This window comes from Drosophila bipectinata, chromosome XR, assembly GCF_030179905.1.
Source record: "Drosophila bipectinata strain 14024-0381.07 chromosome XR, DbipHiC1v2, whole genome shotgun sequence".
In the NCBI taxonomy this organism is placed as follows: domain Eukaryota; kingdom Metazoa; phylum Arthropoda; class Insecta; order Diptera; family Drosophilidae; genus Drosophila; species Drosophila bipectinata.
Window position 1 is genome coordinate 13,516,873 of NC_091735.1, and position 10,899 is coordinate 13,527,771.

General features: G+C 37.7%; 1 protein-coding gene and 1 long non-coding RNA gene across 2 annotated transcripts; one reads left to right on the plus strand and one right to left on the minus strand.

The window, feature by feature from the left end:
• Positions 1–4,278: 4,278 nt before the first annotated feature.
• Positions 4,279–5,713, plus strand: LOC138927800 (uncharacterized). The gene is made up of 2 exons (XR_011444276.1): positions 4,279–4,886; positions 4,962–5,713. It is a non-coding gene; the product is annotated as an uncharacterized lncRNA (long non-coding RNA).
• A 3,930-nt stretch (positions 5,714–9,643) lies between these two features.
• Positions 9,644–10,648, minus strand: LOC138925631 (uncharacterized). Its single transcript, XM_070276485.1, has one exon. The coding sequence runs from the start codon at positions 10,646–10,648 to the stop codon at positions 9,644–9,646; it is 1,005 nt and encodes a 334-aa protein (XP_070132586.1).
• Between the last annotated feature and the right edge of the window lie 251 nt (positions 10,649–10,899).

Genomic DNA, 10,899 nt, shown 5'->3' on the forward strand with positions numbered 1-10,899 from the left:
TTGCTAATTTTTATTTTTTTTATTTTTATTTTTTTTTGATTTTTTTTCCTTTTATTTTTGTTTTGGTTGCTGAGTTTGGTTTGAAAGAGCAAGAAGCACTGAAAGAAAAGCTCTGATGTGTTACAAAGAAATTTAAATTATTTGCGTCTCAGAATTTCCCGAAAATTATGGGAAAAGCCCCCCAAAATTCCGTTTTCAGCACGCCAGCGCGGGAGATCGATCTTTCGTCATGGAAATGCAAGTGAGTTTGTTTTCTTAATTTATATTTACTTTTTACAAAAAAAAAAAAAAAAAAAAATGAGCTGCATGAAATTATCATTTTTTTTGTTGGTGTAAGTAACATTCTCACTAAAACGAATTTTGCAAAAATTAGAAAGATGGAAAAAAGAAGAATCTAAGAACGGTTGTATTTACAGCGAGCTTATCTTTTAGTCAGCGAGCTTTGGCTACACTGAGAGAAATTTTGGAATGAATTTTATTTAATTTAATATTATTGAAATAAAAATAATTAGCGATTAGATGAGAATGAAAACATGAAAATATTTTAGATAAAAGAAAAGTTTTAAATACACTAAAAAAAAAAATTATGTTTGAAATTTTTTATAAAGACTTGAAAAAAAATTTTTTTTTCTTTTTAAATATGAAATGAACAACGCCAATTAACGAAATAGATTAACTTTATTTTTGAATTTCGCCTGCCAAGATTATTGCCACGTTTGGGATAGGAATTTAAATTTTTGTTTATTTTTTTTATTAATCATGCCATTACTTTAATAATTTTAATATCTTCTAACATTAATACATTTTTTACAAATATTCCTTAATATTTAGTTTTAAGTTATTGTTATAATTACTATATTGCTACCCCCTAATTTTGAATATTTGATTACAATCTTTGGTTATAATTTTCTATCGCACAAAACAAAACATGTATCTTTTAATTATTACCTTTTATAACGTTTAAAAAAAAAAATAATAATATAATGAATAACTAAACTTATAACTGAACCACGCTGTTGTTTCTCAGACCCTAGGATGTGAAGGGATCCTCAGAGCCATGCTCGAGCGGAGAGGGTCGTAGGTTGGGTAGGGCATAGAGCGTACACATTCCAGCTGTGTATCGCAACCTTTCTTTTTATTTCTCACCTCTTTTTCTTTCCCTTTCTTCTGGTTTCTCTGAAACGGTCCTTCTGTTCTTCCGGTTATCGTTTAGCTCTAGATATTTTTACAGTTTTCCTGTTTGAGTATTTTTTTGTCGCAGCACGCTAATTTCGATTTCTAATTAATAATAATGTGTAGTTGTGTGGGATTCTGTACGGAGCAAGACCACCACCCCCCAAGCCGACGAGCCCGAGCCGGAATAGTAAAGCGTGCCCCGCAAGTATAGAATCCCGGATTGATCACCACTACCGTTACACGTTACAGATAATTATTTATTATTAATTAAGAAAAAAGTGGCGCCCAACGTGGGGCCTTAGTGAATAAATTCAAGTTCATTAAGACTCGCGAAGGACATAATTTCAGAAACTCTTTGATTTCTTCGTTACTTTAAAATTTCACCTTTCTAAATTTTCGATTGTGTTCGAATTCCTGGAATTCATGCCGAAAGAATATCAGTATTCAAAGCTGGCCGGAATTGGATCATTAAGCGGAAATTTCCTACCTCAAGCAGAAGTGACTGGAGTTTTCAGTCGCAGGAAAACAGATTTAAAAATCAAAACTTCGGTTGATTTTCTGTCCGCGATCGAAAAAACCAATCACTGAGCTACTCAAACTGTTCTATGAAGGAAGTTATCGATGAACAAAGAGGAAAATACTGGCACAACTTGCGAGAAGTGTCGTATCCTATCTTCGTAACTTCTGAATCTAAATTCTTACTACTGGAAGGAAAACTTGTTTACACTGGAATACGAGTGTAAGAGTACACCGTCCAAAACTTAGGTAGAAAGAAAGGATTATCTTTCGAATAAGTTTAAGTCAATTTGAACGAATTTTCTTCCAAACTCCATACACCTTTTGAGAAATGTAAGAAAAGAGAATGTACATATCCTTGGGGACGAGAACAACAAGCTAAGGGTTCAGTTTATATAAATTTTATTGAGTTATATTTTTCTTTATTATATTGAGATATTTTTTTTTCTCGTGTGTCACAGTTTTTGAGAATTATTTGAGTATGATGGGGTTAGATCGATCGCCGAATAGGAGAGTCGGAAGTGCCTCAAATTCTTTGTGTTCTATATGTCAAGTTGACATTAGTTCAGCAAACGCATATACAACAACATGTCAGCACAAATTCCACAGAGAATGTATCGAAGCTCATTGGAAGAACAGTGAGAAGTGTCCAGTTTGCGAATCGGCATGTAGAGCCACAGCATCTAAAACTGCCGAAAAAGTAGTTCGAGAAACTCGAAGTAGATCTAAAGCTACTCCGCCGGTTAATAATCCTTTAGATGAGGGACCTTCTACTTCAATACGAAGTTCTAGCAATAATAATACGAATTCAAGTATTATTACAGCCAACGCAGTCGCTTTGTTAGCCATGGAGCAGAGGATGTTAGCCACTCTCTCTGAGAAGATGTCTGAAATAATACAGAATGCTGTCTCGGAAAGTGTGAATCGAGTGACGCTCACACCAAGTCCAGCTCAGCCCCAGCTCCAAGATCAGGTGCCAAGAGTTTTTGATAGAGTCGAAACTCCACGCTCTCCTGCTTCCCAACGCACGGTTGCATCTGAATTACTAACGCGGCCAGATAAAGTGGTCCACATTCTCAATGGTTGGAAAATTAAATTTTCTGGAGAAAGTATGTCTGTTGACAATTTTATTTATAGGGTCGAAGCCCTCACAAGGCAAATGCTGGACGGAAACTTTACCGTTTTGTGTAGGAACTGCAGTGTTCTATTCGAAGGGAAAGCCAACGAGTTTTATTGGCGGTACCATAAGGCGTACGGTGAAATCTCTTGGGAGGATTTTTGTGCGGCCTTACGACTTCAATTCAGGCACAGTAGAGATGATAATGACATAGAGGAAATAATTAGAATGACTAAACAGAAACCAAACGAATCCTTCGATAGCTTCTACGACAACATTTCAGGACTAATTGATCAGTTAGAACAGCCCTGGGAGTTAAGTAAACTTGTCCGAGTACTTAAAAGTAATCTTCGTCCTGAAATTCGGCATGAAATCCTGAATCTGGAGATAAAAACGGTGTCCGAATTAAGGGAGATTTGTAGGCGTCGCGAAGCATTTCTCGCTGATGTCAAGAGATGTAGTGGGTACACTAAGGTTGTTCCTTTTAGGCGTGAAGTAGCTGAATTTGGAGATGAAATGGTAGATCTCCAAGAATTAGAACCTGAGGGCGAGGCAGAAATCGAAGCCTTTTCCTTGAAATGCTGGAACTGCCAAGGCGAAGGACATAGGTATCAGGATTGTCTCTCAGAGAGACGTGTTTTTTGTTACGGATGCGGCGCGGCTAACACGTACAAGCCAAGTTGCAGTAAATGTTCAAAAAACTCCAAGCAAGGCATATCGAAGTCGCAATACAAACAGAAGACTTCATATGCCAGTCGAAATCAGTCTACAATGACCGACCAATAGAGGACATTCTTCAAAGTGTATCTCTCTCTTCCCCAGACGAACAAATAGTCCCAGATAGCTCTCTGCTTCATAGCAAAATTTCAAAGTTAAGGGACGTCGCAATCCATGAAGTACAAAAGATAGCTAACGTAGCTAAACGAAATTCACGAAGGTTAAAGGCTTTTTGGAAAAATGTGAAAAGATGCAAAGACAGTTTGAAACACATTAATTCCAAACCCGCAGGAACTAGAGATCCTCGACCGTTTCTACCGGTTCAATTGCTCGATCGCGTTGTATACGGTTTGTTAGATTCGGGAGCTTCGATTAGTTGCATAGGAGGAGAATTAGCTAAGGAAGTGATAAAGAATAAGGAATACCGAGCCATAAAAGGCAGCGCTGCGACAGCAGACGGGAAATCTCAAAATATAGTAGGAGTTCTAAACATTGACGTAGAATACGGCAATGATAAGAAGCCTTTAAAACTGTATGTCGTACCTTCACTCAAACAAGATTTATATCTTGGCATAGACTTTTGGAAGTTATACGATCTTCTTCCAACGCATTTAAAGATTTCGGAAATAGAATCGTCTAAGGTAGCCCGCCCAGATGAGGTGGAGCAACACGATTTGTCGGAAGACGAAAAAACTAAATTGGCAAATACTATAAGTTGTTTTCCTTCTTTTACTCAGGAAGGATTAGGCAGGATTCTTTCGAAATAGTTCGCAAACAAGCATGCGAGCAAATGTACAGAAAGCACGAGGAAAACAAGAAGCGCTATGATCTCCGTACTCGTAATGTCACGTATACTGAAGGTCAAGAGGTATATCGACGTAACTTTAAGCAAAGCTGCTTTCAAACTGGATATAACGCCAAATTCGGTCCAATGTTTGTAAAGTCTCGGATTCGAAGAAAGATCGGTAACCTCTACTATGAACTGGAAGACCTTCAAGGAAAAGTTGTAGGTACTTACCACGCTAAAGACATTCGACAATAGCTTCAGTCGGAATCAGTCTAGAGTATTCTCTCGATCATACCCTAGTCTGATTTTAGCGGGGGGGTTTTGTACTGGCGACTGAAGCCAAAGAAAAATTCAAATGTTTTTATATTTGGCGCCAAAGATCGTAAGCGTAGATTACCGATTAGGTAAACTAAGAGTTGCCATCCGAGATGCAGCTTCTTATCAGCTGTATGCAGGTATGCACTGGAAAGCTGTATTTACCTATGATGGCGCTGTGTTTGACTGACGTGTATTTCCGCTCTGGAATCTTAGGTTCTTTTCAATCGAACCTTCAGAGCAGAAAGACCTGTCCATGTAAGTTCCTTACCTTGGCATGTGGGAGTCATTGCTCACACATGGGTTAAATTCTTTTTTGGGTTATTTCTTTAGATTACCCAGATAAACCTGCCTAATCTGCCAACCCACCCAAGGAAGGAAGAAAAATAGGAACCCTTAGGAGTTACCGGCCTTGCCCAGGAAAATCCACCTCCACGTGGCTCATCCAACGGCCCGGCATCCAAGTGGAGCACACCCTGAGCCGGCCCAGCGATCCTCAGTGTCCCGCGGAGCGCCTTATTCATCCCATCGAGGGATCGGCAACTCCGTGGGCCAGCATTTTTTTTTTGATTGTGACAGTGGGCGGAAAAGCCTAGTGGGAGTGGAAAATGTGAATTTAACCTAAAGTCCCCAAAAAAAAAACCACGTGTACACAGAGAAAAATATAAAACAAAAAACTATAATGGAAAAAAAATATTAAATAATAAAGATTAATGCTTGCGAGCTATAAAAAAAATAAAAAAAAACGTGAACGAAAATGTGCAGAAACAAAAATTAAAATTTATTTTTTTTTGGTTATACCAAAATTTTTAAGAGTAATACACTACAACCAATGAAGTGGGAATTTAAATAAATAAACCTAAAAATATAATTAAGCTAAAACAGTGCTAAAAAGCAAATTATTGGAAAAAAGAATGAATGAAAAGGTGAAGCGAAAACCTAAAAGAAAATGTTAAAAGAATAAATAGTTAAAAAACGTTATAAATAAAGAATAAGTTAAAAATATGGAAAATTTATATAAATAAAGTAAAAAAATGTGAAAACGTGCGGCAAAGAGAAATTAGAAAGGCTCCTCGAAATTTAAATTGCTAATTTTTATTTTTTTTATTTTTATTTTTTTTTGATTTTTTTTCCTTTTATTTTTGTTTTGGTTGCTGAGTTTGGTTTGAAAGAGCAAGAAGCACTGAAAGAAAAGCTCTGATGTGTTACAAAGAAATTTAAATTATTTGCGTCTCAGAATTTCCCGAAAATTATGGGAAAAGCCCCCCAAAATTCCGTTTCAGCACGCCAGCGCGGGAGATCGATCTTTCGTCATGGAAATGCAAGTGAGTTTGTTTTCTTAATTTATATTTACTTTTTACAAAAAAAAAAAAAAAAAAAAAAATTTAGCTGCATGAAATTATCATTTTTTTGTTGGTGTAAGTAACATTCTCACTAAAACGAATTTTGCAAAAATTAGAAAGATGGAAAAAAGAAGAATCTAAGAACGGTTGTATTTACAGCGAGCTTATCTTTTAGTCAGCGAGCTTTGGCTACACTGAGAGAAATTTTGGAATGAATTTTATTTAATTTAATATTATTGAAATAAAAATAATTAGCGATTAGATGAGAATGAAAACATGAAAATATTTTAGATAAAAGAAAAGTTTTAAATACACTAAAAGAAAAAAATTATGTTTGAAAATTTTTATAAAGACTTAAAAAAAAAAAAAAAATTTTCTTTTTCTTTTTAAATATGAAATGAACAACGCCAATTAACGAAGTAGATTAACTTTATTTTTGAATTTCGCCTGCCAAGATTATTGCCACGTTTGAGATAGGAATTTAAATTTTTGTTTGTTTTTTTTTTTAATCATGCCATTACTTTAATAATTTTAATATATTCTAACATTAATACATTTTTTTACAAATATTCCTTAATATTTAGTTTAAATTATTGTTATAATTACTATATTGCTACCCCCTAATTTTGAATATTTGATTACAATCTTTGGTTATAATTTTCTATCGCACAAAACAAAACATGTATCTTTTAATTATTACCTTTTATAACGTTTAAAAAAAAATAATAATATAATGAATAACTAAACTTATAACTGAACCACGCTGTTGTTTCTCAGACCCTAGGATGTGAAGGGATCCTCAGAGCCATGCTCGAGCGGAGAGGGTCGTAGGTTGGGTAGGGCATAGAGCGTACACATTCCAGCTGTGTATCGCAACCTTTCTTTTTATTTCTCACCTCTTTTTCTTTCCCTTTCTTCTGGTTTCTCTGAAACGGTCCTTCTGTTCTTCCGGTTATCGTTTAGCTCTAGATATTTTTACAGTTTTCCTGTTTGAGTATTTTTTTGTCGCAGCACGCTAATTTCGATTTCTAATTAATAATAATGTGTAGTTGTGTGGGATTCTGTACGGAGCAAGACCACCACCCCCCAAGCCGACGAGCCCGAGCCGGAATAGTAAAGCGTGCCCCGCAAGTATAGAATCCCGGATTGATCACCACTACCGTTACACGTTACAATTGTTTCGATAAAAACATGTACTATCAATAAAAAATAACTTCAGTGACATAAAATAATTGCTACACACCTGAAATAAAAATCCAAAGTTCCCTCAATTTTTTCGCTCAAAAAGGTATATAACCCCTTAAGTCCGCTTCATTGTTGGATACGATTCTTCGAATTTATTTTACACGCTGGGTATAAATGCGAGGTCAAAAAGTGGCGCATAGTAGATGAAGCGGAAAAAAAACTTGTAATTATAAGAAAGAAACAAATTTAAGATTTGTTCTGGAAAAATATATGTCCCTAAAAGTAGACGTGGCAAAAGTAGGGTTTGGAAGCTCTAATAACGGAAACACATCTCGCCGAGCCTTTTCTAACCCAGAAATGTTTTCGGAAATAACAGGAATCGACCTCCAGCTAATAAAAAATATGGGAATTATCCTTATATGCCTTTCAAGCCAATTAACCATAAATGTATAAAAATTTGAAAAATTTTGCCATAGCACTGGAGAGATAATTGTTGATAAGTATCCTTGGCTTCCGATGACAGCGACTGTTCATAAGATCCTGGTTCATTCCCACACAGTACTTTCAGTGGGATGCTTCGTAGAAGAATGAGCAGAATCCAAGAACAAAATTTTCAAGTCTGATCGGCTTCATTATTCAAGGAAAACCAACAGAATAGACAATTTTAGGGATGTTTTTCAAAGAGTATTGGACACATCCGACCCACTTATTTAAATTTATCAAAGCGTATACGGACTCAGAAGCAATTAAGCCTACCTTTAATCAAAGATTATAAAGTACATAGATGGGACATCAGGGCCCAAAACGGTCAACTTTTTGCGTCGAGCTTGTTGGTGAGGGGGGAACGCACATGCATACGATTCTATTTTTAGAACTCTTTCCATGTATCCGTCAACAAAAATGTGAACCTATGTGTGTATGTGTGACTGCTCGCACGACGAAGTAAAAATGTTTTGGCTTCCAAATTTCAATTTCAATTTCTCGTTTCTGTTTTCGATGCTCCGATGTGGTAGTTGGTAGAACAAATAGTATTTTTGATCGCCGCAGATCGAGACAGGATGGTAGCGTAATGCATAGAGTAGTTACTCTATGTGTAATTTTTCTGTGTTCAAATCCTCGTAAAGACTTTGAACTTTGTAAAATTGTTTTGTTTTTCATTATGTCCGGCTAATAAAATTTCAAGGGAGTCCTTCCGGCATTTTGTCATCCGACACGTCCGTCACCTATTTTTACTTCAAATTTTATAGAATGCAATTAAAAATAAAATTAATAACGTAAAATATTAAAAGTAAAAAAAAAAAAATAAAAATAAAAGTAAATATAAAAAAAATCATAAAACTAAAACTTAATGAAGTCCGCTAATGAAGTCGAACCCAGGACCCCATGAATAAGGACCACGCACTATCCATCTAGGCTAACCTCGAAGTTGATTTTAGGATACTTAAAATTGGTGTTAGAGGAGGCGCTAGAATCCATACCAAAAACAGAGCTGACGAGTAAGGATAGTAAAAGATATTTCTGATCTCTTTACTCTTACATTGGTTCGGTTACAACGTTTCAAACTTTCATCGTTCCAAAGATGTTACGATCTAAAAATAGAATTCTCTCTCTCCCTATCTCATCTGCCAGCCGTTTGTCGTGGAACCCGCTCTCAAATGTTTTCATTATTACAGCGGGTTCCACGACGGAAAAAATGAAAACACTTGAGAGCGGGTTCCACGACGCGGCCTGCCAAAATGCCGTAGAACCTGCACTTATAGACATTTTTACAGCGGGTTCCACTACGAACTGAGACGATGTTAAGGTTATTTTACAATTTGGTATTTTTTTTTATTGGATTATAAATTTTAGATAAATACATTAAAATAATAAAAATATAATATAAATAAAAATATATATAAATTTTAAATCTAAAATTAAAAAAAAATGGACTTCCCGAGCCTGTTTTGAACTCGTTTTACTTTGCACACCAGCCAAGCACTCTACCACTCGGCTATTCCTCATTCTTTGTCGCGCGAAAAATTTCTCAAACTTAATGTTTGGTCATCGAGAGTTTTCGATGCCGTAAATAAAAGACGAATTTAAATTTAGTATGAACGTTATAAAAATGTTTATTTATGCCTGCAGATGAAGCCGGATGATCATCAGATAGACCAGCTTATGGTGCATGCAGAGACTCAAGTCATACAGAGAGGGCGGCCCGACTGGTCACTGCGAAGCTAAAGCTCTCGAATAATGGAGAGGGCGGCCCGACCTAGACACTGCGAGCTAAAACTCTCTATAGAAAGCCCGTTGAATCGAGCGGCCGAGAGAGAGTCGGCTTGCGATCAACTAAGCTTTTGTATAAACTTAAGACATAAATAAACATTACCAAACATTACGCTAACATATTTAAACATTAAAATTACACCGCTGCTGCCTGACCCGACATTCCCCCCTGCGTTGGGGCCTGTCCTCCAACTATATTCGTAAGGGGCGAGGTACAGCTTAATCAGCTCCCAGCGAAGCACTCCAACCCGAAGAGGGATCCGCTCCATAGCTCTGCCCAGCGGCCACATCCATAGCCTCCAAAGTCCTGCATCGCTGCTCCAGAAACTCTGCCAGCGACTCCCAAGTAGGGATGGCGTCGGAACTTGAAGAATTTAGACTCTCCTCCCACTTAACCTGGGTAGCTGGGTCCAACCGTTGAAGAAGCACCTGGACAATGATGCAGCCGGCTATCTCATTCGTCGAACCCAAATTCTTCAAAGTTCTCATATGGGCATTGAATTTGTCGGATAACCCTCCAAGACCTGTTATTGAATCACCTTCCACTAGAGTGAGGCCAAGAATCTCGTTCACATGAGCCTGAAATATTAAACGACGGCTATTAAATCGTTTATCCAACAAATTCAGCGCGACATCATAATTCTCATCGGAGACTTCCAAGGAGCGAACTGCTTCGAAAGCGGACTCCCGAAGGCAAGATCGCAACCTTTGCAGCTTTTCCACCTTACTGATGCTCGGATTACCGCCGACGATTGTACAGAAAATCGAGTAAAACTCAGGCCATTCAGAGTATCCACCGCTGAAGGTAGGAAGAGGCAAGGGAGGCAAAGCTTGAAACCTTTGACCTGACCCAGAGTCAACCTGAATGGTGGACATTCCGTTAGCTAGGGTGGAGTGGGCAGCAATTCGGGAAGAGCGAAGGGTCGTCTCGTGCTCAATTTCGGCCTGCATTGTCACTACCAGCTCCGAGACAGTCCATCGGAGCTCACTACTGATCTGCGAAATGTCCAAATCCTCAAGCTCCCCGTGGATGGCCTTGAAGTCGCTGAACATGGCGGCTATCTGACCTTGACGCACGTTGAGCATGGCATCGTCCACCTTGGAAACAGGCTGAAGAGCTCTTTGGATCCTCTGCAAGTCCTGGAGAATACCCAGGGCCTTGCACTTTAGAACAGCACTACGGGTTGGAGTGGGTGCTCCTGTGTCTGCGCCGCTGGAGTTCATGGTTGATTTATTAAGTTCCGACCAACCCGAAGTAAATAATTCCGGCGCCAAATTTTGTTGCTCCAAATTTATTTGCCCGCGACGAACACGACTTGTCCCACTGTGCGCTCAGAACCGTAGCGGAATTGTGGAACGTATATATATATATGAAGTCTATGCGCGGGCGAATGCACTTGCTTTGTGGAACGTAAATATGTATGTTTTTTTATACCCTTGCAGAGGGTATTATAATTTTGGTCAAAAGTGTGCAA